General features: G+C 57.0%; 1 protein-coding gene across 3 annotated transcripts in view; it reads right to left on the bottom strand.

Moving 5' to 3' along the window:
• Window positions 1-26,393, bottom strand: part of CRAMP1 (cramped chromatin regulator homolog 1) — a 55,589-nt gene that overhangs the window by 23,753 nt on the left and 5,443 nt on the right. For all 3 annotated transcript variants that reach the window (XM_059154022.1, XM_059154021.1, XM_059154020.1), the window contains 4 exons: window positions 19,284-19,477; window positions 13,642-13,795; window positions 7,972-8,055; window positions 5,100-5,148 (listed from right to left, as the gene is read on the bottom strand). In XM_059154022.1, coding sequence (XP_059010005.1) covers window positions 5,100-5,148; window positions 7,972-8,055; window positions 13,642-13,795; window positions 19,284-19,477 — 481 coding nt within the window. The remainder of the gene's footprint in view (window positions 1-5,099; window positions 5,149-7,971; window positions 8,056-13,641; window positions 13,796-19,283; window positions 19,478-26,393) is intronic.

Below are 26,393 nucleotides of genomic sequence, written 5' to 3' on the forward strand. Positions count from 1 at the left end.
CTGCCGACACCCACCCGACCAAACACTTGTTTCTGCAGCACTTTGAGAACTTTCTCATCTCGGTGACAAGGAAACAGGTGCGAGATCTGAGCAGGCTGGTTACTGGAGAGACAGAAGGGCGACACGGACATGCACAAGAAAGATGCTCAGGGTGGCCAGTCCCCAGTGACATGCAGACCAACCCTGCCAGGAGACACCACTTCCCACCCGTGAGGCCCAGTGTGGAGAGCGTGAGCAGCGACGGGCCTGCCTGGAAGACCACAGGCAGCTCCCTAGGAAACCAGCACCCACACCCCTACCCGTCTGCCTGGGTGCCACGGAATAAACACACGGAGACCAAGGTTTAGAGCAGCAGCTTCTGCAGAACAGCCCATGCCCCTCGCTGGGGGACAGAGAAACACACGGGACAGCCGCCATGGGGACGCTACGCTGCAGGGAGAGGCACCAACTCCAGACCCACAGGGACAGAGCTCACAGGCACACCAACCGCTACGTGGAACCTGCCAACCTCAGACGGCCGTGCGTGGTGTGACCCCGCATGGACAGCATCCCGGGAGAGGAGGACCCTAGGGGGCTGCCATGGCTGGGCGGGCGTGGGGACCGCAGAGGGGCAGCAGAGGGAGGCTGGGGGTGATGAACCTGGCCGTGTCTGCGCCGTGCACCTCCTCACACTCGGAACAGGACGTGAAAGACTGTGTGAAAAGGCCGTCTTCTAGGTGATGCCCTCTCGGTGACGTTCAGGAAAAGGCACCCTTGCCGACAGGGCTGGGGGAGGGAGCGAGTCAGGACAGCACGGGGGTCTTGTAGGGCAGGGAGCCTATGGTGGACACAAGACACTGCTCTGTCACTCTCGATCTAACCTGCCACACACACATGTAAGAAGGCACCTGCTCACGACCCGCTTCCAGACAGCGGCCGGTACCGCAGACCACAGACAAGGCCACAGCCCAACAGGGGAGAAAGGGAATGGAAAGCACAACAGGACAAGTGACAGCACGTGCACACACAGGACTGCCCTCTCTGACCACCCAGTGCCACTGCACGTGAGCACGGCCTGCGGGCGGCTCCTCCACCAGTAAATCCAGATCAAGGGGAGACAGGGTCTGTTTTACTGCGATTTCAACCTTTCTGATGCTTGAACTTTCTCACGATCAGCTTTCTGAAAGACTGAAAGAGTAACCGCCTTGCTTCTCGGGCACGTCAGTCAGAGCAGACGCGGAGCTGGCAGCACACGGCACCACCGTGCTTCCCCACCTGTGATCTGTGAGGGGCTCCCTGGAGCCCCGACTGACCTGGCCCCGGTGCCCGGCACTCAGCTGTTCTGGAGCTATGGGCTGGTCCGGAGTCCGACAGGTAAGCTCCCACGGTGCCCAAGGGAGTGCCGAGATGGCCAGTCACATGTGAGAGACACACAACACGCAGACCGTGTGGAGGCTCAGGGCTGGGGCGGCATCCGAGCTCGCAGCCAGGGGAGGAGGGAGAGCCCGTCTTTGCATAAGGGAGGGAGTATCCCGGGGCCAGGGCAGTGGCAGCGGAGGGGGGCAACAGCAGTCAGAAACCTTAGCCCCAGCGAGGCGTGCAGCCTGCCACCCACGGGGCCTGCAGGAAGGAGCTGGGAAGCAGGACCCTAGGGCACCCAGCCTCTGTCGGGGATACTCCTCGAGCCCAGGGCCTCACGAGCTCTGTGCTGGGGCTGGCTCCCACCTGTCCCCGCCTCGAGGTCCCAGTGTCGCTGTCACCCCACAACCCTCCAAGGGCTCCTACACAGTTTGGCCACCAGGCAGCGACAGCAGCCACTCAGCACGAGGTCCCAAGGCTTATGCCAGACGGTGAACTTCTGCAGCCAGAAATACAGACAAATGCATTTTCACGAATAAGGCTCCACAGGGCAAAAGAGGTCACACCAGCGTAGAGCTAACAAGAACACCCTTTCCCAGCGCGGACCTTCCCTCCTCTAACGGGGCAGAAGCTCGCTTCCGAGATGCTCAAACACAAGGCTGGTGTGAAAAACGGAGGTGCCCTGCAGGCCCGCCACCCCCAGAGGGCCCTGGTGTGAGGCGAGAGCTACTCATGGAGCTGTCCCGCTGCGGCCACGCACTCACTCCACACACTCACTCCGTCTCACTTCCAAAGAGGAGAACGCACCCCGCAGCCCGCCAGGCCCTGCGCTTCCCTCTGCGCCACCCTCTGCCAGCACTAGTGTGCTGCGGTACGCACCCTTACGAGGGTGGCTTGCTGCTGGCCTAACGGCTTCCCCCACCGTGGGACTGTGGGGTCAGAGGCCACGCACACTTACAGGGTGGGTCACACACGCACACTGCGCACCCGCTGTCTGCAAACACTTCCACAGACAGTGCCCTGAGACTCTCCACCCACAACTGTGACAAACAACACCACTTCTGTCCGCTCTCTTCTCTGGCTGGAGCCATGCGGGGAGGCCCGCGTGGTAACACCACTCCCCCTCCTTGACCCGGGGGTCTGGGGAGTGGGCACATCGGCCTGCAAGCTCTCCCGACGGCTGTCCCGTGCCAGGGCAGCCAGGGGAGACGCAACGTGCCTCAGGCTGCAACCCCACTTCCGTGCCTTCGTGGCGGGAGAACACGGGCCTCCCCACGCTCTCAGCCACTGTCTTGACTTTGCTGCTGGGGGACTCGGGTCACATCCGACCGGGCCGCCTCCCGCCTCCCTACGCGGCCCCCTTCAGGAGTCCCTGCGCGCAGCCCACAGCGAGGCATGGAGGATTATGATGCCCTTCCTGCAGGCCGGGTATCTCCACCGGCTGTGGGGAATGCGGCCCGGAAACCTTCTCTCTGGTCCCCCCAGAGCAGCCCGGTTATTGATCCACCTGCCCCGGGGGGCACGCTGTTTACCGGCCACAGGCCGTCCCTACAGCGCGGCACTGAATATCCAAGGCAAACATGAGGTGCACATGTACCTCCTGGATCCTACCTGGGTCGGAACCATCCCAACAGTCACATCACTTTCAGGCTTTAGTATGATGGCCCCTCGCCCAGACCGTGGAGACTTGGCTACTCGTCCCTCTGGCCCCCAGCTCAGGGCCTCTCCAATCTCCAGGCCTTAAAACCAACCACCAAGTCGCTTTCACGCTTCTCAACATGCCTTCCCCAAAGTCGATGGACCATGAGGCAGACCCCTCTCTGTCCAGAAACCCAGGAGGCCACCTCCTCTCTGCGCTGCTCCTGCAACGAGACTAACTCAAAGCCAAGCAAATGCACAGTTTTCCATTAAACCAGTGCCCAATGCCCTTGAGCACAAAGAACCAGGAATCTCGGCTCGGGCCCTGAGTCTGGGGCAAGTGCAATAGAAGGGGAAGGAGACGCCCCCCCAAATCACATCCAGGGAGCACACTCCTACTCGCGGGACAGCTCTCCTGCTGGCGGGGGAGACGCAAACACCAGCAACCACTTCTGCCAAGGATCCTCTGTCTTCCCGCAACGCTGCCCCAGAGGCACGCATGGCACACCGAGCGCACACAAACTCAGCTTTGACCCCAGAACGGCAGGGCCTGTGTGAGGGCAGGAAGAAGGAAGACGCTGAGACTGCAGCAGGTCAATGGGGGTGGGGCACGGCGGCCAGAGTCATTCATTCTGGAGCTTGGCCCCATGCCTCCACGAGGCTCCGCCTGCCCGACGACACTGGCGGTGAAGGCTGCCCACCCCCTTCATAGCAGGCCAGGCAAACTGCCGCTCTTTCCACATGGCACTCACACACATGGCCTGGTTACTACCACGCCTGCTTCCAAGGGGGCAGTTCATGGTAATAAGCCCCTGGGAGCCCAGCGGGAGCATCTGTACCATTAGACGCGGAGCTGGAGCCAAGGCACAAACCACCTGGCCAGCCCTAGCTGTCAGGCGCTCATGCCCAATGGGCGGGGGTGTGCAGGCCAGCTAGCACCAGGCTGAGAGAGAAAGGAGACCAGAGATGCAAGAAGGCCACGTCCTGCAGACGTTCCAGGGGATAGCTAGCCTTCGACTGGGAGGGGCCCAGAGACGACCTGTGGGTCCATCTAGGACAGGGGGCAGAGATCTAGGCGGAGCACATGAGCTCTGGAGGGTCGAGGGGAGGGACACGGTGGCAGCCGTCAATGAGGGCCACACCAGGGGGAAGGCCGTGCACACAGAACCCGCAGACCGGGGAACAGGGGAGGGTCCGGGACGTGCAGCAGCGTGGCCAGGGCACCTGCCGGGAGAGGCAGAGGGCTGACAGGCAAGAGGAGCAAAAGGCAACCAAGAGGGACCCCAAGAGTGTGAGGTCGGGGCCTTCCCAGGAAGGGCTGCTGCAGCCTCCCGGCTGGGACACAGAGGAGCTCTATGTTGTACGGGATTTATAAACTGGGGCGCAGAAATGGGGGACAAGTTGGATCTGGAATCCCTCCCCAGAGAAGGTTCGCCAAGGCCCCGAGGAGCGTTCCCACTGCCCAAGGAGAGCGCAGAGCGGCACGAAGCAAAGTATAGCACTGGGATGGTCCCAGGAGGGCTCCGGGAGTGGGGAGGAGTGGGCGGTTACAGGGCTGGAGAGCTGCCCAGAGTCAGACATCAGCACGAAGCCAGTCAGACCCAACGGTGAGGGTGACAGAGTAAAGGAGGCCCCAAAGGCCAAATCTGAATGGGGCACCAGGCACGCGTCACACATCATCTCTGCTGCAGCAACAGTCAGCATGGAGCAAGCGGGAGAACCTCAGGGGCAAACCCGGCCCAGCCTCGAGGGGCGCGGAGCCTCGGCGGGCGCAGTGCAGAAACAGGACCAGAGGAGCCACGGGACAGCAGGAGCTAGAGGAGAAGGCACTCCCAGCCCGCACGCTGGGGACAGGGCCGGAACGTGAGGTGGTCAGGGCTGCATGGGCGCTGCCACCCTGCCAGGGGGCCCCTAGGGGAGGAGGAGACGGGGAGCAACCTGGGCGCAGTCCCCTGCTCTCCCAGGGCTCTGAGCGGCCATCCGCTTAACCCCAGGGAGTTCGGCACCTTACGGGCCCCAGTGAGAAAAGGCAAGAAAACCACGAGTCCCAGGGTCTGGGCCTCAGAGAAGCCCGCGAACATCCCAAATCCGCAGCAGCACTCCATGGGGCAGGCCCCACTTACCCAGCCTGAATGAGCTCATTCAACTTCGTGGCATTCTTGTCATCCATACCTTTAAAGGAAAAGCAAATAAACGTGACCACAAAGCTCTATGGAACAAAATCCGTGAAGATTCCCAAGTTGTTACCAGGTAACGGCCTTCCAGAACACAGGCCCCGCCGTTAGCCGCAGCTCCTCCCAAAGCCCGGACCCAGAGCACTGTCCCCACCTGCACGTCATCTCAATCCACCCGGACTATCTCAGGGGAACACTACCTGCCTCCGCATGCTGGATGCTTCCCTGCCAGACTCGTACGCTGAGCCTCCACCCTCCCCAGCCATGGGGTGCACAGATCCCCCACAGGGTCATCAGCAGGCATGCCTCTCCTGTTGGGCTCTGGGCATCCGTGGGCCTGCCGAGGTCTGCTCTGGGTCACCGGATCCCCAGGGTGGGTGAACGATGAAGAGAAAAGTAACCATTCCCCAGAAAAGTGAAGACACAAGGCCAGCGGGCACTCCCCAGAAACCGCGCAGGCCAGATGCGGGAGCCATATCCTCACAGTGAAGAAAGAAAAACGGTTGCATCAGAGCTCTACATCCCGCAAAACACCTTTCAAGAATGAAGACAGGGACACCTGGGTGCCTCAGTCGGTTAAGCCTCTGCCTTCGGCTCAGGTCATGATCTCAAGGTCCTGGGACTGAGACCCACATCGGGCTCTCTGCTCGGCTTCCTCCTCTCTCTCTGCCTGCCTCCCTGTCTACTTGTGATATCTCTCTCTCTCTGTGTCAAATAAATAAAATCTTAAGAAAAAAAAGAATGAAGACAACATAGCTTTACAGATGAATGATCACTGAAAGACACATGACGAGGATAGCAAGGCCAAGTCCCAGAGGGATAGAAATGGGCCTCCGAACAGAAGGGAAAGAGGCAGGCGCAGCCCTCCCCTGGCACACACAGGTCCCAGCAGCCCCAGGGGTGAGCAGTGCAGCAGGCCGTCCCTGGGGAAGGCAGGGTCTGCAGGGCCAGGCGCACCGCCAGGAGGCCAGACTGTCCTGTAGGTCCATGGGCGTGGGAGCAGAGATCAAAGGGAAAGCAGAAAGCAGTGCCAAAAGGAGAACGAAGGTCCCATCGGTCCTGTATGGTAGGCCAGACAGACAGACAGAGGCCCAGGGATGGAGATGTGGCAACCACCAGGTTTCAGTCATGCGACAGGTACCATCCCAGGACCCAGCCTTCAGGGTAAAGCCGCCCCACACACGGGTGAGGACTGGAGGTGGCTGGTGTGTCCCCATGGCCTGTGCCAACACCAGGCCGCTGTGGCAGCAGGAATAAGCTCTGGGTGTAAGACACAGTACAGGGGGCAAACCTGCAACCTCATAGCCAAGGAGCCTTGTACGGACACTTGTTTTCATCGAGGTGGAGCCTCTTCGGCCCCAGGGACACCCCCAGCACAGCAGCCCTACTGCTGACGCACGGAGCTTGTGTCCGAGTCCCAGGACACAGCAGAGACTTGACATCCACTGTTTCAGGACTCACATGGGTCCAGAAACCTCAGCTAGGAAGACCATCTTAAATAAAAGCACGCTCTGACCGCAATTCTGGCAGAGTCCGGGAGCGCCTGCCCACAAGCAGTCTCTGCAGGAGGCAGCGACCCCGAAGCATGCCGCTTTCCTGTGCACACTCACATCCCAGTGAGTGCAACTGTGGGCGCGGGGCAGGCAGGGCTCAGTTGGGCCAGCCCCATGGGGGTGCAGGGCACTAAGAACTCAGGTGGGGTCCAGAGGACATGTGACAGGTGCCTGGGTCCCTCTTGAGGGATGGGGGAGACCCCCTCACCAGCAGGAGGGGTCAGCTGAGCTGTAGAGTGTCAGGAAGAGGGGAGGAGGTCCAAGTACAGATGCCCCTGGGGCCAGGGTCCCAGCGCTGCCCGGGGATGGGGGTGGGGGGTGACGATGGCAAACCACCCAAGGTCAGAGCCAGGCTTGCCTTGCAAGGACTCAGATGGGCTAGGAGTGCACAGGCTGAGACCTGTACATGGTGGGGACAAAGGAGGGGCCACACAGCAGTGGCTGGGAGAAGTCACTGCCCTGTATAGCACCACACCCAGGAGACCCCCAGGAGAAGCCAGCTGGTGACAGAGAAGTGCTCAGACTACGGGGAGGATGGGGCTGGAGCGCCAAGCCTACTGTCTGGTTTTTGCCTTTGTCTAGGCCAGCATGCGCAGAGCAGTCCACGAACCACAACACCCATCCACCCGTCCCTCTGTTGCTTCCACACCCCCATCCAACCACCCCCCTGCCGAGCAGTGGCTGGGTGACCAGAGAGGAGATGGCTTACGACCCCCTCACATGGGGCTCACTGGGCCTCTGGTGTGGCCCTGTGGGTGAGCACTCTTCCACTGTGGGAGGGTGGCCAGTGGCACCTGCAGAGACAAGGGCACCCCTACTCTGGGCCCGCGTGGGGTGGCGAGGTAGGCCACTGGGCACTCAGGGCCCCCGGAAGGCCAGAGCACAACATCCCTAACCAATGGGACTAGATCGGGCCTTGGGTGTTCCGGTAAGACAGGCAGAGACTTGGTAAGACAGCAGAGCCTGCTGGGTAACAGGACGATGGGCATGCAGGATAACGCCCCTGCGCTCAGGGGACACAGGAAGAATGTCAGGGCCCTCCTCAGATGCCGACCAAGAAAGTATGCCCGGGGGTGGGGCGCACACACAGACATGACCAGTGTCAACAATGTGTCACCAAGTGCCAGGTACGTGGGGGCCCACTGCACCTGTCGGAGGGAAAAGAGCCCTGGCATCACAGACCCGCGGTGAAGGAGAGCAGGCCCCATCAGGAGAGGCTGCAAGCACACGGGGGCATCACTCCCAGAGCCATGAGCACCCGTACTCACAGCCTCCGACCTTCTTCCGCAGCTCGCCATAGCAGATCAGACCGTACAGCTCCTGGGATGACTTCTTCAGCCCACGGGAGAACACTGAAAGACGAAGACGAGATAGAGCTTTACAATGGAAGATACCCACATGGACAGTGGCCAGCTCCCGGCACAGGACTAGTGCGAGGGACACGAACGCAGCTCATCTCATAGTTTCGGCCAATGTGCACTGGTCTGCTACTGCCCCTCGGAACAATTTGTTACTTAAACTATAACTCCTGGAGGATTTTACTAATTGCCAAGTGCATTTAGACATGGCCTTAAGAAAAACATATACTGGCAACAGGTCTTTGGGGAGAAGAACGATAGACGACTGTGAAGCTGGGCAGCTGGGGATGCCCGCTCACTCAGGGCGGAAGGCTGCCCCTTCACATAAGCCGGGCAACCGGGACTGCCTGGCCCGCCAAGGGCGGAACGCCGCCTGCTACAGGAAGCTGAGCATCGGGGAACACCCGGTCAGCTCAGGGTAGAACGAAATACCGCCTGCTTCCCTTTTCCGTTATCGTTCTTTTCTCTTCCCAGAAGCACCCGTTGTTTTTTTAGAAGAGCCCTTTGAATGTGTTTGGTTAACTATAAACTTTATCCTCCTTGCTTGTCCGCAAGACAGGTGACTAATGTTTGACCTTCATCGGTCCTTCTGTTGGCTATTTCTATCTAATGAAAGTGAGACTGTGGAGTTGCTCGTGGCAGCAGTCTTTTTGACTGTTGTGCCCTGCTCCCAATCTCTTGCAGCTGACTTGTTTGTGCCTAATTCTTCTCCTGTCACAGACTGGAAGCGGCACTGGTTCCCCAGGACATCAGCCCCCGGGGGAATCGGAGTGAGACATACACAGGAACAAGGGGCTGCTTTTCAGATTTTTAAAATACGTTAGACCAAAGAAACCGGGGTGAGGCTAGGAAACGAGACCTCACTAGCAGAGCGGTGTCCCCAGGAGGACAGACTGGGATGTCAGCATGGCCAGCTTCCACAGAGGCAGAGGAGGTGGGGTGGGACTGTCTGTTTCCGCATACACAGAACACACACGAGCTCCATGTGAGGCCTGCGGCTCCGGGACCCAGGACGCGGACATATCACGCCATCTCTGACCACTGACCAACCGCCCAGGGCTCAGGGCCATACAGAAGAGGAACCACAGCCCCAACCACACCCAGTGCCAACACCCGCCCTTCCCAGCTCCTCTCCAACAGACTCGCTTCACTAGGAAGCAAGACATCCAGGTCAGACGGCATGCGTCCCAGCCTGTCCTGGGGCTAGACAGCGCCATGCCACTACGTCCTGGCCTCAGGTGTGAGTGGGAAATGTCCCGAGGCTCCAGACATGACTGAAGACTGACTCACGACGAACGCTTCATTATGGCCCATCCCTCTGCCCTGCCGAGCTGCTGCCTGGCCGCCCTGGACACAAGCAACATGCTGGAAGGGCCGAGCAGAAAGAGGGCAGACCCTGTCCCTGCGCCCGCCTCACTGCCTCCATGCGGTCTTGTAACAGAGAGAACAAATCCCGCTGCGCTGAACACCGCGCTGCTTTGAGCTCCACGTACCTGAGGCCAAACCTGAGGGCGACCCGCCAGCTTGGGCCAGCACAGTCTGTGGTCACCGAGCAGTGACCCGGGCGGCTCGTCCTCACTCAGCCCGTCCACTGTCCTCACAATGGCTCTCTCTGGCTTCTCCTCAGAGAGCCCTTTCCGAACTCCCAACACTCTGGGTGTGTGATTAAATCCCCAGGAAAGGAAACCAAAAACATGTCAGCAAGTGAAAATAAGATCATGAACGAATGATCTAAACAGAAGCTTCTAATCCTCACACAGGCCGGCAGGAGCCTGGGACTCTGCTAACGTCACGCCAACCACTCCCGGAGGCTCTCCGGAGAGACACCGAGGCCTCGTCGGGCCTCTCACAGGAGACCGCTGCTCCGGATGCTGAGACCGCCAGGCAGCAGACAGACAAGCATGGAACATAGAGAGAGTGGGATCTGTCTGCCACGTGAGGTAAGAGTTCTAACAGCGGCCACGAAGTGGACGGGCTGAGAAAGCATGGTGCACAGGGAGAGGCCACACAATGTGACACTGCCGCTACGAAACGTCCAGAACAGGCAAATCCACAGAGACAGGAAGAGGATCCACGCATAAGGAGGGAGGACAGCAGGGCAGTACCAAGCCGAGGCAACTGCCAGAGCCCCACAAAGGGGCAGGTAGCCCTCGGGCTTCATGTGGTCACCCTGCTGCCACCAACGTGGAGAGATCACCAGGACCAGCGAGAAACCTTGGTAGATGGGCACCTGGATGGCTCAGTGGGTTAAGCCTCTGCCTTCAGCTCAGGTCATGCTCCCAGAGTGCTGGGATCGAGCCCTGATCGGGATCCCCACTCAGGCAGAGCTGGCTTCTCCCTCCTGCTCTGCCCCTCCCCCTGCTTGTGCACATGTGCTCGCGCGCTCTCTCCAAAAAATAAATAAAATCTAAATAAATAAACAAATAAATACAAAACTTTGGTGGAACCAACAGTCCAACAGAAAGAAGGCTCTTCTCACGAGGTCATGTCCTGGGGTGAAGGAGTGTGGAGGCAAGGACAGAAAGTGAGAGGGAATCCTCAAACAAGCTCCGGCTGAGCAGGGTGCCCGACACGGAGCTTGATACCAGCACCCAGGGATCACAACCTGAGCCGAAGGTAGACGCTTCCCAGGTGGAGCCGCCAGGAAGCACATGGCTCAGGTAAAGGATGCCAGGGACACAGGTCATTGTGGAAGAAGGCAGGGACAGGCTTCATAAAGACCACGGATGTTATCAAGTCTTAGACTCAAAAGGCTTTGCAGCTGTGCTGGTATCTGGGAAGCGCGGAGAACTAAGGACACGTGCAGCCAGCAGGTACACGGACAGCTCGGTGACACTCTGCTCGAGAGCAAGACATGACTCACTGGCCAGCACACTCCCAGGCCAGCAGAGAATCTCCTATTCATGCTCATACAGACCCAAAACCCAATAAACAACACAGCATCAGCAAAAGACCAAGAATGCATGGCAGTCCCTAATGCATGGCAGTCAACAGGCCATTCCCACAGGTCTCCAGAAAGAACGGCCATCTACATCGACAGACACGCTGTCCCAAGATGCTGGACCCACTGCTCCTTCCTGATCTACTTTCCCCATGGAGGTGCCAGGCTCGACTGGAGGACCCGGGGGCTGGAACTGACTCGGGGTGCTGAGCCCTCCTCCCAGTCGGCTCCTCCTATGTGTTGTAAACACTGATACATGTGTCCCCTATGAGGACTGGAAGGATACCACTTGAGGTGACCAGTGGAAGGTGGTCAAGCTGGAAAGGGACCGGGAAAGGACTCGTGAAAACAAGAGCATTGTGCTGGCCAGAGAGCAGCGCGGTGGGGCTGTAAACTTGGCAGAGGGAAGGCCCTGCCACGGGGTCCTGCTGGGGAGACAGACTGCCCCCGGATGGGGTGTGCTCAACTGCCAGGGGCTCCTCCTTGCCTCGGTCAAGGACAGAGCCTGATGCGAAACACGGCAAAGCAGCAGCCAGCCAGGAGAGCAGGCCCGGACCCTGATCCTCACAGGGGACGATCAGCACTCACAACGAGAGGTAAGTAAGTTGATCTCAACCATACGATTTTCCCAAAGAAGGCGTTTCTGAAGAAAAGTGCTCTTTGAACAGGGATGTCCACAAATGCATTATTCGAAGCCACCAGAAGTGACCTGTCAGTCTGAAAGGAAAAGTGAAACGTGTTCACCTGCAATGACATCACTCAACAGGGAGCACAGAGAAAGCCCACAGCGGCAAGAAACGTGGCCTGAAAGCCCGCACTCGTGGGGCAGGGGCTATGCTGAGCACATGCAGAGGGTGCCTGGGAAGAAGGGGGGGTATCGGCTCTCCCACTGGCTGTCTTGGGGGGCCTGGGTGAGGGCCTGCACGGCTGCACTTGAGTTTTCTCATCTACTGAGCCACAGGCAGAGCCAGTCTCCACTCGGGCAGCAGGAGGAGGGCAGAGAAGGATGCAGGGTGGGATTTCGGGGAGAATGTCACAGGCATTCGGCCTAGGAAGCAGAGCAGGATGAGGGAGGCGGACCAGGCGGGGGTGGCAGCATGGGCACCAGGATGGTAAACAGCTTGCTCCCACCAGCCTGCGGGTCAGCACGAGAGTCCAGGGGCACAGGCAGGGATCAGCCCTGCAGAGACGTGAGGGGCAGGTTCAGAACAGTGGGACAGGGCCGTGGCAGAACAGTGACGATCTGAACAGGACCAAGCAGTAAGAACAGACCCGAAAACCTCTGAGGTACAACCAGCAAGACTCTGACTGGTGACAGATGTCCAGAAGGATTCGGAGGGAACTACGTTCAGGTGACAGGGTCAGGTAACAACTGTGACTGGAGCTCGGGTGCCCCATCCCCAAGGGCTCCCACACTGGCCGGTGGCAGCAGGGAAGGGTTTCTCCAGGGCAGGGGTCTGCAAACTATGGCTCACAGGCCAAACACAGCCCACGGCCTCTTTTTGTGAAAGAAGTGTTTCTGAAAAAAGTAACGCACACCTGCTTACCTTCTGTCTACAGAGAGTTTCCACAGACTGCAAACCCCAAAGTTTGGAAAAGCCCAAAATATTTACCATCTGACCTTTTACAGAAAGAGACTGCTTGAACTGTGCTCTCTGGGCCTTTCTCGGGCTGGAGGAGGAACCCCAGGTCGCGACATGCTGACCCAAGGAAGGGTCAGGGAGGGAAGTCGGATGGGTCGGCCTGGAGGGCGCTGGCAGGCGCATGGCCGAGACATCCCCGACAGGCCCAGAGCGAGTGCACGGGAAACACGGAGGTCCGCCATAAGGGGCTCACACCAAGGCCTCACGGCGGCAAAGACTCCAAGGGGAGTGACAGACCAGACGCCATGGTCGTTCTACGTCAGAACTCAGACTACTTTAACTGCACAGTCAGAACGAGCCGAGTTAGTGAAAGCAAACGTCTGGAATGACCGGGAGAAGAGTGAGGCTGTGGACACCAAGAACAGCGCCAGGAAAGGTGGATCGATGAGGGTGCGGCAGGCGTGACCCCAAGAGACAGGAGGCGGCCACTGGGGACGGGGGCTGATCAGAAAGCCCACTCAGAGCGCGGACTGGGACATGTGAACCCAACATGTGAACCAGACTGGGACATGTGAACCCAACATGTGAACTGCACACGGCACGACTCTGAGCCCAGCCTCAAACACAGACAAGAGCCCTGAGAAAGCCAGCCCTCCCCCAGGCCCTCCCCACGCCCCCTGGTCCCACCCTCACTCCAAGGAGCTCCCCTTGGGCAAGAAGCACAGGCACCAGTGGGGGGGGGGTTCTATTCTGGCCAGCCCGCACCCGTACCCTGCCTCTCCTGGGGGACCGGGGGCCTTGCCCTCCCAGCATCAGACATGGGCCCAGGCTGAGCCAGGGACCTAAACACCCAGGCACGCGGGGCTGTCAGAACCCACGCAGCTTCCTCTCCATTCAGCTTAATTGATGGTGCCTGGGCGTACCAGCAGCCCAAGTGCCACGAGGCACAGAGGTCCCTGGCCATGTGGCTGGGTGAGAGCAGTGCCACAGCTATATCTGGAGGGCTTGTGGGCACCCACTCCTGAGCAGCAGGCAGCCGTGGCCGAGCACACTCACCGTTATCAAAGTCAATGTACTTGGTGATCTTGTGCCACGTGCGGTAGTAGAAATGCCGGACCTGCTCTTTGTTCTTCACCATGCTTGCGGGCTTGCCTTTCTTCTTATACTTGAGGGCGATGTTGTTCTGAATGGCTTCAAAGTCTTTCCCATGCTGGAAAATTAAGTCCACAGTAAAAGCACAGAGATTACAACAGGGCAGTTTTCTGCGTGCACAGACCCTTCCCGAGACAGGAGAAATGGGAAAGGAGACCACTGTGGTCGAGCAGACCTCCTTCACGGATCTTCTCTGTGCAGGAACTTCAACCTCACCGCCCTAGAACCTCAGGTTTCAATTCGAACAACGGATAAAGCATCAGTGGAAACTCAGAGATAAAACTATCAGGGCACAGGAGACCACAGAGGCAAGGGCCCTGGAGCGGGAGAGCACGACACTCTCCCTCAGACGGAGGGGCCCAGAGACCACGAGAAGACCACCCGTGAAGACGATCACAGGAACACACAGAACACAGACCGCAAGGGCAGAGGAGGGCAGTGTGGTATGCCTCATCTAAACAACACATCAACCATCCAGAAACACCCACTGCTTCCATCAAATGCAACATATCCTGTATCGGATACACAGTGAGGATGCACACCTCGTATGAGAACCACACATCCCATGGGCCACCCCTTCCTTCAACACCTCCACGTCAGGGCTGAGACCTCGGGGATTCTCAGAGTGGAACTGGCGTCCCGGACAACGCAGTCACCACTGGCGCCATGTGGGGGCTACAATTCTCCATTAGAGCCAAGACAGATGTCCTGGGGTGGGCCCGCAGGGGACAGCTGCCCAGCAGCACGAGCGCCCCCAGCACCGGCATCTTGGCTTCTAAATCCCATTCCCCAGAAGGAACCAGGACACCATGAGCGGGACAAGTTCCAGCGAGCCTGCAATATCTTGTAGACCCAGAAAGTGTGCAAGTGCCTGGGCACAACAGGAGCTAACCTGGAAAGGCTCCCAGGGGCCAAACCTGCAAAAATATGGGCAGCAAAACCAAGAGGGATTGGAACCGATGGGGAGAGAGTAGCCTACATGTCCCTGAGTCCACACAGATTTAAAAAAAAAAAAAATCAGTGAATTCGTACCTAAATGAGGGAGAAGAGAGATCTCTTTCTTGCACGAGATCTCCAGTAAGTATAGAAAGAAGGATGGAATCAGAAAATCATTGGACAAACCATGTAATCATAGCTATTTCAGGCAAAAAATGGCATGATTGCTACAGTTAGTGGATAAAAAAATGAAAAACAGGCTATTTACATAGAGTAAACGTAAAAACAAAACAAAAATGAGTCAGTACGGGACCTGGCAGGGGGCACTTGAATGCAGTCCTCAAGGTTCACACTGCCAGACAGGACAGAGCACACCACGCGCTCCAGACAGAATGTGCCCAGGACAGCCTGACACTCCCATGGTAGTCTTTTTTTTTTTTTTTTTAAGATCTTATTTATTTATTTGACAGACAGAGATCACAAGCAGGCAGAGAGGGGGGGGGAAGCAGGCTCCCTGCTGAGCAGAAAGCCCGATGCGGGGCTGGATCCCAGGACCCCGGGATCATGACATGAGCCGAAGGCAGAGGCCTCAACCCACTGAGCCACCCAGGCGCCCCTCCCATGGTATTCTTTTTTTTTTTTTTAAGGATTTTATTTCTTTATCAGAGAGAGAGAGGGGGAGAGATGGAGCACAGGCAGACAGAATGGCAGGCAGAGGGAGAAGCAGACTCCCTGCTGAGCAAGGAGCCCGATGTGGGACTCCATCCCAGGACACTGGGATCATGACCTGAGCAGAAGGCAGCTGCTTAACCAACTGAGCCACCCAGGCGTCCCCTCCCATGGTATTCTTGATAAAAATGCAAAATGTAAACTTAATCATGAGATAATCTCAGAGAAGCCCAAACTGAGGGGCATTCCACAACCTAACAGACCAGGAGTCTTCAAAACTGTCAAGGTCTGACACAAACAAGTGCTCCACATCACCCGGCATCAGGGAAACACAACTCAAAACCACCATGAGACACCAACTCACACCCCTAAGAACGGCTAAGCAACAACTTAGGAAATGAGAGGTGTCGGCGAGGACGTGGAGAACGGGGACTCCCTACCCTGCTGGTGGGAATACAAGCTAATGCAGTTACTGTGGAAACCAGTGTTATAAAAAGAGCTACCCTGCAACCCAGCAATTGTACTACTGGGTGCTTACCTCATAGATACAACTGTAGTGATCCGAAGGGGCACACCTGCACCCCAGTGTTTACAGGTACTCAGCCATCAAAAAGAATAAAATCTTGCCATTTGCAACACCATGGATGGACCCTGACGGCATTATGCCAAGCGAAGTAAGTCCGTCAAAGGCAATCATGGTATGATCTCATTCACATGTGGAATTTAAGAAAGAAAACAGATGAACACAAGGGAAGGGAAAGAAAAAAGAAAGACAAAATCAGAGAGGGAGGTAAATCATAAGAGACTCTTAATGCTAAGAAACAGATTGAGGGTTGCTGGAGGAAAGGGGATGGCAGTGGGGTAACCTGGTGATGGACGTTAAGGAGGGCACGGGATGGAATGAGCACTGGGTATCATATGCAGGTGATGGCTCACTAACGTCTACTCTTGAAATGAGTAATACGGTATATGTTAACTAAATTGAATTTAAATTTTTTTTTTTAAAAAGCGTCAAGGTCTTGACAGAACAAAGGAGACAGAGACAGAGGGCCTGGCACCTGAGGGAGGGCTCAGGAAACATGACCACTGAATGCATGTGGCACCCTGGTCTAGAAAGCACATCGGTGGGAACACCAACCAAACCTGAGTCAGGCCCACAGGTCAGTAAGTGCTACTGTCTCCACGTCCAATCTCCTCGCTGTGCTGGGCACACTGAGGTTGTGGGAACATTGCAAAAGGACACATGGAATTCTCTGTACACTTTCCACAACTTTTTCCAAGTCTGAAATAGCTTGAAAGTGAAAAGTTAAAGTATAAGAAACCTAAAAGAATTAAATCGTCTTTACTGTTAAAAAAAAATAAAATACATAAAAAATTCTTAAACACTTTCCTGTGGGTGCGCTGTCCCCCATGACCCTCCCTCAGCTCTTGACCATGACTGAGCAAGTGCAGACAGCCTGCCCATCCATCAGCTAGCTCCCAGGTGCAGCAGGGCACTAAACCCAGACAGGGGCACACACTCGCCGGCCTGGGAGCCGAATCTGGGCTTGGTGATTCTCCAACTATGCTGCCTTCTGACTTCTGCCGCCTGTGAGCACAGGCTCTCTGTCGGCATCACCTCCAACGGTCTTGCTCCGTTTCCCTGATCACCCTGCCGCTGAAGGGGGACTTCTCTGCACCCCAGCGCTCCTGTGGAGTGGTGTGTGCAGGTGAGCCTGCAGTGATTATCTAGCCGGTGGGAAGCAAGCACGGGATGCCGGACATGCGGCTGTAAGGCAGAAACTGCAGACAGAAGGACGATGAAACATCGGTGACGGCTGTGTGAAGAGCCACTGATGACAAAGTAAGAGAGTGTCACAGATGACGTCAGAGCAGGCGCTCGCCCTGCTGACCTCCCTACCACCCTTGGCCACAGGGAGAGTCTGGGACACGCGAGGCCCATCTGAGCCCTTCCCAGAAAGGTCTCCGGCCTGCGCTCGATGCCCAGGGAGCCAGACCCCCCCAGAGCCGTGCTCCTCCCAGGACGGGCCGCAGCAAAGCTGCCAGGTGGCATCCGTGGCACAGGCCACTGCAAAGCTGGCAGGGGGCATCAGCAGCACAGCCTCACGCCGGGCCCGGGGCCTGTCACCACCTAATCCTACCCAGCAACTGCAAGGAGGCACAGCGTGGGGACCTGGCCTCCAGAAGGGGCCTCCGGGCAATCCTCTCAAACCGTCACAGGGAAGAGAGAGAGACGTGGGGACTCGTCTGAGGGGCTCTGCAGCTACAGGAATGAACCTCAAACATACAGTTCATGGTCTCCATGGACCACAACCTCCTCCAACTGTGATGGCAGAAGCGAAGCGGTGGCCCCTCGAAGGGAGAAGGGCCATAGCAGGAATACTGTGACGTCTGCGCTGAGTTCGAGCTCGTCGCCCCTTCTAGCCTCTCGTGGACACTCAGAGCGTCCCTCCAAAGCCCCGCTCTGCTGCGAGCCCTGTTCCAGCGCTGTTAGTGCTGTGCTACAGAGGGAGGAAGGCTCGCTGGCCGAGTCACCTACTCCCGACGCTACTTCCCAGCACAGCAGTCTAGGATACGGGACGTGCCCAGGACATACGGGGCAGCGCTGCTCACAAAAGAACCTGGAAGGAGCCTTGGCAACCAGCAACACAAGGATGGAACAAGAGAGCAAGGACCGGCCAGGGGTGAGCCACTCAGTAGCTGCCATCAACGCCACCGTCGACAAAGTGGCCAGAAACTACACACAGGTGAATGGGCATGGCTGCGTCCCAATAAAGTTTTATTTATAAAAACTGGCAGCAAGCTCACAAGCCACAGTCTGTTCTCGCTTGAAGCAAAATATTCACAGGCACTCAGAAAAACATGGGCAAAACAACCATAACCTACCAGGAAAGCGCATTTGATATTAATAAAAAGAATACGTTCTCTACAGTTACAAATGTTTGAAAAAGCAGAACAGGGATGTGAAAACAGCTGGCAGGGAGCACGGTTGTTTCTTTGGGCAGTGGGATCAGGGAGCAGCTTCTCTCTCTGTTTTTAGGACTTTCTACTCTGTCCCAGGTCCACTACAACAACAACTCTCAGGGTCAAGCTGCCGGCTCTGACGGATGTGGCAAGTGTCCCCTTGTCCCTCCCAGTCTGGGGCCATTCCTCCCAAGTCAGCCCTCTCAACTGCAAACGGGAGGCCCAGAGATAGGGCTGCACTCTTCAGTCCAGTATGTATCTGAGGGGCACCTGGGTAGCTCGGTCGGTTAAGTGTCCAACCCACAGTTTTAGCCCAGATCATGACCTCAGGGTCACGAGATCGAGTCCCACATGGGGATCTGTGCTAAACAAGGAGTCTGCTTAAAATTCTCTCTCCCTCTCTCTGCCCCTCCCCCCTCACTTGCACGCATGCTCTCTAAGTAAATAAAATCTTCAAAAAAGACAGAAAGAGGGCGCCTGGGTGGCTCAGTGGGTTAAGCCGCTGCCTTCGGCTCAGGTCATGATCTCAGGGTCCTGGGATCGAGTCCCGCGTCGGGCTCTCTGCTCAGCAGGGAGCCTGCTTCCTCCTCTCTCTCTCTGCCTGCCTCTCTGCCTACTTGTGATCTCTCTCTGTCAAATAAATAAATAAAATCTTTAAAAAAAAAAAAAAAAGACAGAAAGAATGTATCTGAGTCGACGAGTAGACCCTTGAAGTAGAAAGGAATGAACCAAACAAAGGCACCTCCTAACAGCCTCTCTCTCCCTAGTATCAACTCTTAAAGTCACAATGAGGGGATTAAGGGCCAAGGTCAGAGGGTGGGTCCTGCACTCTAGGGACCCACGCCTGCTGCCTACCAGGGGCTAAACTAGTTGATCTCGCAGCCATGCGGCCAGCAAGGCAGAGGCAGAGTGAAAGAGAAACGTGCATAAAGTGGAAAGAGAAGGTTTCTGCCGCCTGTCCCAACCCCAGAGCTCACCTCATACAGCCCCTCGAAGAAAGTGTTCTTGTCCTCCGTGCTCCACGACTCCCACTGCCGCCGGGCCTTCTTGCCTTCTTCCTTCTCGCCGCTCGACGACCCCAGGTTCCGGGAAGAGGAGCGAGAACCCGTCGCGGGAGCGGTGGGAGGAGCCCCGGATCCATTTCCAGATGATGATCCACCACCGTCGGCGCCTTGGAGAGAAAGAACTGTACAGTGACCTGTTCCCGAAGTCTGCGGAGCTCACGAAGGCCCCTGCACACACCTCCACTGCGTGGCGCCCCTGTGGGACGGCAGTGGGACCTGCCAGGCGCTCCCTGGGGCTATTCGGCAACGACCTGATCCTGACCTGACCTCGTGACTCTTTCCAATCGTTTCACAGTGAGAAGCAGTGAGAAAAAGAAAGAGCATTTCTGCAGACCCCTGAAAGAGCCTGACCACCATGTCCCCACAGGAGTCAGAAAGCCCTTCCCCCCAGTGACCTGGAAACACCCATCATACACCACAGCGTCCTCCTCAAATGTATTTGGGGTGAAGTAATTCTTGTCTTTTCAAACCAACATACTGAAACTCAAAGTCAAGAAAACATCTCAGTGCGTGTGGAATACCACCTCGTCTTAGATACAACCAACATTTCAGAAACGTGAATCATCTGATGCCTTTAGAAGAATCTACGAGGTCTTGGAACTCCTTGCTCTTAATGAATTTCCACCAACAAAAGCTAACATTTTGAGAGTCAACTGACAATCTCATGGGTACCCCGAAAGCATCGCTTCCTGCTATCCGGAGGAGCCCTTGGAGACCCCGCAGGGCAGGCGAGCAGTGGGAAGTAACCTGTGGTGGCCACGGACAGCGCCCTAATCCTGGGAGAACAGAGGCAATCAATGAGGGGCAAAGGTCACAGATAAAATCCTTTTATGACCCCACCCAATCCTCCCACCCATCTCTGGTGCCTTCCTCGTCTGGTGCCTTCCTCGGGCCGCAGGGAAGGCACAGCCCAGCACAGACCAGATTCCATCTCATGGAACTTTAGGGCCATCCGTGGTGAGCAGTCCTCAAATGCTGAACACTCTGGGGAGGGCTAGTGGTAAAAGTAAGATTTAAAATAAAAGCGTTTAGAAAAGCAAAAGTGAAACAAATGCAGATTATTGTTAAAGTGCTTTCCTAGGGAGACAATCATGAGCTTTGAAGGGAGGCCCTCTTCCAGGGCAATCAGGGGTCTCCCTACGGGGCTACGCTTCCCTCACCCCCTTGACAGGGGTTTGCCTCCAGAGCAGCGACAAAAGACAGGGAGTTCACAGAAAATCAGAGGAAGTGGGACGCCTGGGTGGCTCAGTTGGTTAAGCAGCTGCTTTCGGCTCTGGTCATGATCCCAGCGTCCTGGGATGGAGTCCCACATCGGGCTCCTCGCTCCGCAGGGAGCCTGCTTCTCCCTCTGACTCTGCCTGCCACTCTGTCTGCCTGTGCTCGCTCTCTCTGACAAATAAATAAATAAAATCTTTAAAAAAAAAAAAAAAAAGAAAATCAGAGGAAGTGAAACATTTTAAGTCCACTCACCTACATTCATTTGCCAGGACCATCCCTGGAAAAACACAAGCCACGGGGAAGGGGTAGCCCGAGGGACAGGGCGAGGCAGGGTTACCATGCACTGACACGTGCGTTGGACCTCCCCCAAACTGTGCCAGGGCCTGTGTTAGACCTGTCGGCTACTGGAGAGCGAAACGTGTGGTCACACATGCAGAAGAGTCACACCGCTGCGTAAAATGGGGGAGATTAGAGATTATCTCATGTGGAGAAGTGTGCCAGCTCGGCGACTTCAGAAGGTAACGTGACTGGGCCACCCCAAGATCGCTGTTCATCACCACTGCACTGTCCAATTCAGCTGCCGCAACCCAAGATGTAAATGCTAATTAATTAAAACTCAATAAAACTAAACACCCAGTTCCTCGTTGACACCAGCCACATTTCTTGTGGTCCATGCCCACGTGGGCAGCGCAGACCATTTCTGCCGCGCAGAAAGTGCAGTTAGAGCTCTGGGGGAGAGCCTGATGCTCGCCATCCGAGATGCCCAATTGGGGAAGACGCCATCAGGCTCAGGGTTTCCGAGCCCAGCCAGCCCGCGTGCCAGCTGCTCCCTCCCCGCCCACAGGCACAACAGATCGTCCTCCAGCGGGCTTGGGGGTACTCACTACAAACCTGACTTGGGCCCTCCCTCACCAACCAAACCGTACCCAACACACAACCTAATTAGTGACCCCAGCACCTCCCAAGACTTCTCCAGCAGGCGGTGACCTGCAAGGATGACGGGCTTTCGGGCCACTTCCCATGGCCTCACAGACACTTTTGCTGCACCCTGAAGGACAGGCCGCCCCAGAAGTGCCTGCTGACACGGAGTCTGTAACCACTCAGGTGGAATCGCCCAAGAAAGGGCCAACGTCCGTCCCCTCCATGCCACCACAACAAAGCATTCAGCTTCCGATGAAACACTCGTGAACTCTCTTTTTCCCAAGCCAGCCCGAAAATCAGAGCGCAGGCTCAGCACCCGCCAGCCCACAGCGCCACCACACCAGCACGTGGGGACACACCCATGTAACCAGGGTGTCTACAGCACAGGCATGTGGCCAGCTCTTGTGAGACGTCCCTGGATCACAGCACTGCTGAGACTCGAGACCATGGTTAACAGCAAAAGAAAACACCTTTCGGAAGCATTTCTGAGCTGGAGGGAACCTCAGGGTTAGAGTGCACAATAAAGCAAACATAGGAACATCCAATACGTTCAAAAGCCAAAGCTGATCACCCCTTAGTAACCATTTCTAATATTCCGCGACCGTCACTCTAAACCTTGAATCCTTCTTAAAAGTAAAGCAGAATTGCAGAACTTCAGAGCAGAGAGAGAACAGGCCGTCTGGTCCGTCCCCCAAAGTTCAGACAAGGACAGCGCAGCACATCACCACGGGCTCATCCAAGCAGCCGGGCTCAAGGACAGACACGAAGCGGGACCAGAGAGACTGTGGGGAACACGCCAGTGGGCCCAGGGGCAGGGGCTCCCACCTGTGCAGAAGCATCGCAATGCAACCGTGAAGAGTGAGGGGGGAGACAGAAGCAGGCAAGGACAGAAATGGGACGGCCAGAGGCAGAAAGAGAAGACCAGGACTGGGTGGGTATGGGGGTTCTCTCCCAGGGACAGGGGAGGGGGACAAGAGGCCCAGTGGAAAAAAGCAGAAGACCAAAGTCAACGCTGTCTGCAACTAGTTTCTGAGGCCACAAAGGCATGAACCAGGGTCCACGTGATGAGAAGTTGGTATCCAAGGAACCTACAGGGCAACGGTGTACAAGGAACAGGACCCCAACAGTGAGGTCTCTGAAGGCGGGGACAGGGTCTGACTCTGCAGGGCCCAAGCCCAGCTGTGGGCCTCACACACAGAAGATGCTCCCCAGGAGTTCAGAAACCCACACAGAGCGCAGCAGCGGCCCCTCGCTGGCCACCGAGACCCAGTGCCTCTAACACAGAGCCCACTCTTCCCTGTCAACCTACTTCTGTGTCACGGTCCTCCAGTGGCCCAGGGGCCAGCCAGCTTCTCCTGTCCCCATTTCTGCGGCCACGTTCCCAGACCACTCCCGGACCACCTCCAAGTAAGACCGCTTTAGGATCCTCCTCCTGGGTCTCTAAACCACCAACCCCAGCCCCAGTGTCCTCTCCAGAGTTTCCATCTGTGGAATGCAGAAGTGTGGCTGTGCTCTGCCTCCCAAGGCTGCCTGGCTGCCCACTCCCACTCCGGACAAGCTAGGCTGCCTGCCTCCTCCATGTCCCCCCTTCCCATCACACGACTCTGAATGAGCCTGGAACCCTATCGCCGACGGCCCTCACACTATCTGCAGAGGAGGAAACAATCCCCATCTTCCAGCTGGGGGTGCTGAGGCCCAGGGAGCATCTCCCCTGCACGCCATACTGCTGCTCCGACCCAGGTCTGGCAGCTCTACGGCACAACAAATGCTTCGCTCCTCTGTCTTCTCAGCATGGAGATTTGGTCCGCGTCACAGAGCTGGCCCAAGGTCACCGGGCAGCGAGAACCAAGCCCGGGCATCTTCCTCTCGGGCCACATGACGCCATGTGGCTGCCGCCCATGTCACGGATGCTTCTGTATCTTTATTACACATAGAGCTAAAGAACCCAGGGTTTTGAGGGGGGAGGGCACTAGACCTCGACACCCCTCCCTCCGCCTGCAACAGAGAAGGGCACTTGGAGGTTCAGTGAGCTGCCCAAAGCCGTGTGGCTGACAGCGGTAAGAGTCAGGTCGCCAGGAGGATGTCCATCTCTAAAAACAAAACTGTGTGCCTTCGCTGGGGTCAGACACAGAGGACGGGGACGACACTGTCCTATCAGGCAATGACTCCCTACCCCGGAGCTCGCTTTCCCAGCCTGCAAGGCTCCTCCGTGGAGTCAGGAACATTCACAGAGCGCAGCAGACCAGCAGTGCAAGGAGCTCACGGGCCCCTGAGAGGAGAACACAGGGGCCTCCCTCGCTTCCTGTGCACTGCGCCTTCTTAGCAGGAAAGACGCTTCCCGTGAGGTCAGGGAAGTCTGCCTGGGGTGCACCTGCCTCCGGTCCGGCGCAGGAACACATCCTCGTGGCCTGGGTCCATGGTACAAGAGAGCAGGGACCTCTCACAAAGGCTGAGGACGGCACTACTGTGTGGAGGACCTGTCCACCTCAGGTCACCATATGCCACCATTGAGACGGAAGAAAAATGCCCAGGTCTCCCGGGGGCTGCTCCTGCGCCCCTCGGAGCACACGTCACCCACATCGGGCACCACCAAGCAGACTTTCGGAGCCTGGCCGTGACCAAAGGGGCACCCTCTCCACCAAGGCCATTCCCAGGCAGCGTGTCACCTCGGCAGGCGGATCCAAATGCCTCCCCGGGGCCGGCGTCCGTCATTGCACACACCACCATTCGCCAAGCCTCCGCAAGCTGCCCCACTCCACGCAGCCGGCACTCCCCAGGGCAGCCTCCCACCCACTCGTCCCTCAACTGGTCTCTGCAGAGCCCATGCGGCCGCTGTGGCCGAGCCGCGGGAGAGGGTCCCTGCCACTGAGGCAACCGGGTCCGGAAGCTGAAGCTGAGCTGGAACCTCACAGCCCATAGCGTGCGTGGCCCCCACACAAGACCAAGCCCTGGCATCCTTCCCACTTCTGGAGCTGGGCTCCCTCACAGGTGGACTGCTTCTCACCAGACTGTCCGAGAAAAGCATAACTAAAACCCCCTCGCGTCCGTGAACACATGTGCCTTCGCCATCAAACAAGGTGAAGACTTTGTCAGTAACTGCTGACACCCCGCAAGCACAACACCTGCAGGCCTCATCGTCCTCTGGCGCGGCTTGCATCGGTCCTCAGGGCCAACGTTGCGCTAATAAAGCATCCTAGCATGCTCCGCCGCTTACGACAGAGCTCGTCCTCACATCCAGGACTCTGTTCTCGGAAACCATTCCTCTGTCATCTTTACATCATCGCAGGATACGAAACGAGACAGGTGGCACGACAGAAAATGAAAATCCTACAATATCTTTGCAGAGCAAAGGACAATTCCACAAGCAAACGCTGCAGAAATCTTCGTCCTGACATTAAAAGCCAGCGAGGTACTGGAGAAGCAGCTGAGCCTTCAGACCAACACTGAAAGGTCACCTCACCTGTTCGTCCATCCTCTGCCCACGTCTTCGATGTGAAGCCAGTGGAAGCCGTCCAACTCTAGAACAACTCCGAATCTAGTAATTTACAAGAGCCCCCCCCCCCCCCCCCAGCTGCAGGGCTTTCCCTCTCTAGCCTGCACGGCTCCGCCAGGGCCCGTCTCCGAAGTGGCCAGGGACACAGGTCTCCTCCCCTACCATGCACAGGGCGTCTGGGGCACACAACAGGACATATCAGGGTCTTCTACCTTATGGTGCAGCAAACAGGGTGCATGGGGGGAGGGGCGTGGGGTCTTGCCTTCCTCCTCTTCTCCCAACAAGCTGAGGGCTTTCAGCAGAACCCCGTGCCCTGGCCCAGGTGGCCACAGCGGCCTCCACTCTGTCATCACTGCACCTGATTTCATTAAACATCAATTACTGACTCACACCGGGTACAGGAATCAGAGCGCTGGGGCCTCAGTGGTCTGTGACAGTCAGACTGTCCCCCTCCCTCTCCGGAGAGTATGAAGGGCAGGGAGCTCGAGCATGCATAGCCATACCTCAGCCAGCCTCCTGGGGCCTGGCCCAAATGCCGGGCAGCGACAACACAAGCGACTGCAGAGCCTACGACTGGCAAACTGTGCCTGCATGACACACGGGCACGGCCCTGGGCGAAGGGGGCGCATTCTGACCACTCCCAGCCCGGGGCTCCCCCGGAGGCAAGGGCTAGGCAGAGCCCACAAACACAGAGCTACCGTGTTTTCAGGCAACCTACCTTCTAGAATGCTCTCTTGAGCCACACAGGATCGAAGTCCTGTCAGCATAGCTGACCCCTCACCCCTAAACGTTAAGGTCAGGATAGCTTTAGGCACTATCCCACCCAAACATTTTGGAAGTAAGGAACCTACAGTCTGGGCACGTCAAGGAACTTTCCCTTCGCCCCACAGCTGAGCCAGCCACAAAGCAGCTCTCCCCCATATGGTACTCGTCTCCCAAAGGCTGACCACACTGGGCTGACTGAGCTCATCCAATGTCTTCTAAAAACACCTGGAAACTACAAGCAGCCCATAGTTTATGTAAAATATAAGTTCTATATGGTGATGTACTGATTCCTAAGCACAAGCACAAGGAGACCCGGAGACGCTGCCCTACTGTGGAGAGGGCACATTTCATGACCGGCTGGCCCAAAGGCAGGGTGAGTGATTGTTCCTGGGTACAAGTGGGGTGGGGTAGGGGACCAAAGGGCATCAGAGAAACCGAGAGTCTACCTTACGCTTACAATTGTCCCCACAGAGCATAGCAGCTTAGGAGCAGTCCTGGGACCTCTTTCTCTACCTCCCAACAGGTGACCCAGTCTACCCGTCCTGACGCTATAGTTCCCTAACCTCAAAGCTATCCACGTTTTCCGTAAGAGAAGTGCAGGGAGCCTTTTAGCTACTTACAGCATG

Source organism: Mustela lutreola, chromosome 17, assembly GCF_030435805.1.
Source record: "Mustela lutreola isolate mMusLut2 chromosome 17, mMusLut2.pri, whole genome shotgun sequence".
Classification (NCBI taxonomy): domain Eukaryota; kingdom Metazoa; phylum Chordata; class Mammalia; order Carnivora; family Mustelidae; genus Mustela; species Mustela lutreola.